The sequence below is a fragment of the Gossypium hirsutum genome, chromosome D11, assembly GCF_007990345.1.
Source record: "Gossypium hirsutum isolate 1008001.06 chromosome D11, Gossypium_hirsutum_v2.1, whole genome shotgun sequence".
In the NCBI taxonomy this organism is placed as follows: domain Eukaryota; kingdom Viridiplantae; phylum Streptophyta; class Magnoliopsida; order Malvales; family Malvaceae; genus Gossypium; species Gossypium hirsutum.
This window is the reverse complement of record NC_053447.1, coordinates 42,407,000-42,411,975: the sequence shown is the minus strand read 5'-3', so window position 1 is coordinate 42,411,975 and position 4,976 is coordinate 42,407,000. Positions and strand designations below refer to the sequence as shown.

Below are 4,976 nucleotides of genomic sequence, written 5' to 3'. Positions count from 1 at the left end.
TAACTAGTTTAACCATCTTGCTAAACATTCATACTTCAATTACACATGCATATGTATGTTTGTATATTCGGCAATGACAATGGTAATTTAGCAAACCTTAATTTAACTTATAATTGTTCATAACACATTTAAAGCATCCACTCCATTCCATCATTTTAAAGCACATACATTACTCAATACTATCCAAGTTCACATTCGGCATTTTCACAAATACACATGCCGATTTCATTCACTCATCTCTAATGTTAATTAAGAAATGCCGAATGTCGCCAACTAAATGGCATACACACACACCCACATGCATAAAAGTCATCCACACCTCCTATAGCTCATTCGGCATTCACCTTTGCTAGTTTTTCCCATTTTTTGTCGGTTATATATACATAGTCCTAAGGTAATATCACGAATGGGCTTACATATATATGTATATATATATATATATAGCCGAATATGCAAAGCTTAAACTCAACATCACATAAGCTCCTAAGTGATGGCCGAATATGTATATCTATATATATTCATCAACTATACTATTACCTTTAATTTATCTAATCACACAATTTCATCTAAGTTTAGCATGAAACACAATCATCACCCTTATTAATCTTTTATAGCCGAAAACCATACTTACCCCCAAAATCGAAATTTCAACATGGTTTACAAAAATCACTTGATAACTCACTCAATATTAACTAAAATTTCAAAAGCTAGTACAACTTCCTTACCTTAATAGTGACTTAAGATGACCGATTGCTCATGTTACCAACAAGATTCAAGATTTGAACATGGGCTAACTAAGGGACTTAGTAACTAGCTTAATACATTCAACAATTTCCAAAAGCTACCATGCATTACATACCTTATTCAAGACTAGAAGGAGTGGCCGAATGTTTTACTTCCCCTTCCCCCTTCTTCTTAGCATTTTCGGCCAAGGATGATAAAAGATGAACAATTTTTTTTCTTTCTTCTTTAGATTCGGCTAGCAAGAACATGAATGATGATCCCTTTTTTTTTCCCTTTCATCATTCTTTTTTTTTCCATTTCTTTATTACTAACTTTTTATTTTGTTATTCATCCCATGATGCACCAACAAAACATGTCTATGACATGTTTTGCCCATCACACCTTGTCCACCTTATTTGTCATGGCCGGCCACTATAAAAAGGGGGGAAATTTGACATGCAAGTCCTCCCCTTTTTCCACATGCACTAATAGGTCCTTACGCATTGACCTATCACATTTTAAAATTTTCTCGCATAAGTCCTATTGACTAAATTCACATGCAATCGACTAAATCGAAGCTTGAAATTTTCACACATTCATAATTACATATTCTAGACAATAATTATCACATTCAAACATTTCGGTGACTCGGTTTAGCGGTCCCGAAACCACTTCCCAACTAGGGTCAATTTTGGGCTATTACAGAAAATATGAAAGTAATAGAGAATGTACTTTATTGATAAAAGGTATGATTACAATGCTTCATCAGAGTTTCTATTTATAGGCATAAGAAGTATAAAAGAAGTAGTGATCTAAATCTAATAACTATTAGAATTTAAAGTACATTAAAACTTTATCTTGATCATGATGGACATCTACTTAATAAAATATTCATAACACTAATCATATATGTTGTTTTTTTAAGTTATTAACAACTAATTAGACTTTGTATTCATATTTAATTAAATTTATTATTTTAAATTGATTACCACTTAATCGGTGTTATACTTATATACAAACTAAACTAAGATTTAACATTATAAACATATATACTTTTAGTATTATTTAATAGGTTCTACTTTTGAAAAAAAAAATTCAATTATTATTATTATTATTATTATTATTTTGGTATAACAGTCACAAGTGTCCTCATCCAAGGCATTGCCACTATTCGAGCCAAAGTAGTATTTAAGTAAAATTTTCTCGACTAATATTCGATTATTATTATTTATTTATTGCTTTTAATAACAATATAAAAACTAAATTACACAATTTTTTTGTGCATTTTCAAATATTTCACTTTCGTTTCAGTTTTTTAGTTTTTCTTTCTTGATTTATCGTTATTTTAATTTTAATTGCTGTTTTTTTTAGCTTTAGTTAGATTTTTTTTTAAAGATCATTTTCCTTTTATTGCAGATATTTCCTTAATTATGATTAAACCTTCTTTTATCTATATAGTATTATTTATATTAAATATATTATGCATTATATATTATTTTTATATAAAAATAAACATATATCTTTGCCCACAACGCTGGTGAAAAAAAAAATCAAAAGACCATGAAGAACGGAGTGAGATTTAATTGTATACAGCTAAAGCACCACAAGCTTCATGCTATAAGAATATCACGTGGAGGGAAACTCTGTTGACACTTCAGACAAATGAACCAGTTAAATTAATCAAAATTTATCTCTAAATCATCGACTATCCAAATCTGGCCAATGATAAGATAATGTAGACAACCAATGATGTAATAATTAACTTTAGGTTGATATTTGAAATTTTTTTTAAAAATTTTTCTTAACTTTTTTTTTTAAATTGAAAGAAAAATTCCACATTTGTTCTTCAAAAAACAAAGTTAGAAACTTTTTATTACAAATTTGAAAAGCTTTTATAATTGTTTTCTTGTTAATGTTGAAAAGCCTTTGGTAGTTTTTGAAATTATAATATTTATATATGGTTTTCTTAATTTTTTTTATAATTTTTAAATTAATTATTAATTTGACATATAAATAAAATAGTGTTACATTTTGAACCAATTTGCTTTACCTAAAAAAGTTGAGGCCAAATTGAGTAAATCTTTTAAAAATGAGGATATTTATAAAATATTTATTTAGCTCTAAACGTTTATAGTTATTTTTGTAAATGTCTATAGCTAGATGAATATTTGTAGAATACAAAAGAGGTAATCTCTGAGAAAAGTAGTATCCAGGAGTATTAGGGGCCGGTAAGGGATATAGTTCCCTAAAATGAAATATTTTTTTATTTAAATTTTTAAAAATTTTAAGATAAACAAGTATAAAATTATATTTTGGTCTCTTCTAAAATTGATAAAAATTTAATTTAATTTTTAAAAAAATTATAAAAATATAAACTATTAAAATAATAAAATTATATTTAATTTTAACCCCTAACATTTTTTTTAACCCCTAACATCTTTTTCTAAGTTCCCGGTACCATGCATCCTTCTCCCTTCCATCGTTTCCTCTGGAAGCTACTAGAAAACCAACTTTTGGTTATACATAAACTTCACACGCTTAACTTTTGTCTGGTGTATGGGTGGGTTGACTTCATATTTACAACCTAGGAAAGCGACAGTGCTTATCCTATTTTAAAACATAGGTCCTAGAAGCTGCCTATATATTTAATTGGACGGTATAAATCATTATAAGAAACCCATTTCAATGCATTTGTTAATGCCATCCAGCTGTTCAGTTCGTAGAACACCCCACCAACCAACTACTAATAATCAACAGACATTCCAAACATTGTCTTCGGCTCTATAAATAGCCATAAGCTCAAAAGTTCTGAGAGTGTGACAATTCATACTTCCATCAATGGATACACTTTCCAGTCTTTCAAATGCTCAAGGAATGCTCCTCATCACTTTTCTTATGGTTGAAACCTTCATGGTTGCTTCAGCTGGCAACTTTAACAAGGATGTTGATATAACATGGGGAGATAGTCGTGGAAAAATTCTCAACAATGGCCAGCTTCTTACTCTTTCCCTTGATAAAGCTTCTGGTTCAGGCTTCTAGTCCAGGAATGAATATTTGTATGGGAAGTTTGATATGCAACTGAAACTTGTGCCTGGCAACTCTGCAGGGACTGTCACTGCCTACTACGTAAGCAACTTTCCTGAAATTTAATTCTCTTATCAATTCACAACTTTCTTTTGCCGACAGCTTTGTTCTTGTTTGCTACAGTTAAAATCTCAAGGTTCGTCTTGGGATGAGATAGATTTTGAATTCTTGGGGAACCTAAGTGGTGATCCTTATGTCGTTCACACTAATGTTTATACGAAAGGGAAAGGTGGAAGAGAGCAACAATTCTACCTCTGGTTCGACCCAACTGCCGATTTTCACACTTACTCGATTCTCTGGAATCCTGGACACGTTATGTAAGTGTACATAAATCAACATGCCATCTAACTCCTTACAACTTTTTTATCTCAAACATTGCAATTGACTCTTATTGTCTTTGTTTCAGTTTCTATGTAGATGATAGACCAATTAGAGAGTTCAAAAACCTGGAATCAGTTGGTATTCCATACCCAAAAAACCAACCCATGAGAATGTATTGTAGCCTCTGGAATGCTGATGACTGGGCCACTAGAGGAGGTCTAGTCAAGACTGATTGGAGCCAGGCACCTTTCACAGCTTCTTTCAGGAACTTCACTGCGAATGCTTGTGTCTTGTCTAATGGAGTCTCTTCCTGCAGTTCAAATGCATCTTCTAACAATGCCTGGTTTTCACAAGAGCTAGATTCTTCTAGTCAGAAAGTGCTAAAATGGGTGCAAAAGAACTACATGGTTTACAATTATTGCAAAGACGCAAAACGATTCCCTGAGGGCCTACCTGTTGAATGCACTGTCAGAAACAGAAAACAGATTAAGATCTAAGTACTTTCGAGAAGGCAAATTCGTAGTATAATTCTTTAACGAATGGCAAAGTCGATAAGATGGTTGTTTCGGATAATTATTTGTATGATCATTTTATATAAATAAAATTTAAAATTAATGCAGCTTTCATTGTGTTCTTTCATTGCCTATAAGCAATAGCAATGCTGATAGATGGAAATGATTTCGGATTAGGCTCACCACAAACGAGTTAGAGTACGGTAACACTTGGTTGGAATGGCCCAATATAATGAATTTCTTTTTAATTTTAAATCATACATATTTAATATAATAATCCACATATACTATGATTAGGTCAAGTGGTCTTCTATATCATTTCTTATAATATATATA

At 31.0% G+C, this 4,976-nt stretch overlaps 1 protein-coding gene across 1 annotated transcript; it reads left to right on the top strand.

Annotated features, from left to right (window-relative positions):
• The first annotated feature begins 3,463 nt into the window (after positions 1–3,463).
• Positions 3,464–4,747, top strand: LOC107947823 (xyloglucan endotransglucosylase/hydrolase protein 24). The gene is given in 3 exon segments (XM_016882340.2): positions 3,464–3,849; positions 3,931–4,124; positions 4,214–4,747. Coding segments are annotated over 3 exon segments (894 nt in total). The 5' UTR covers positions 3,464–3,561; the 3' UTR covers positions 4,626–4,747.
• Positions 4,748–4,976: the final 229 nt, after the last annotated feature.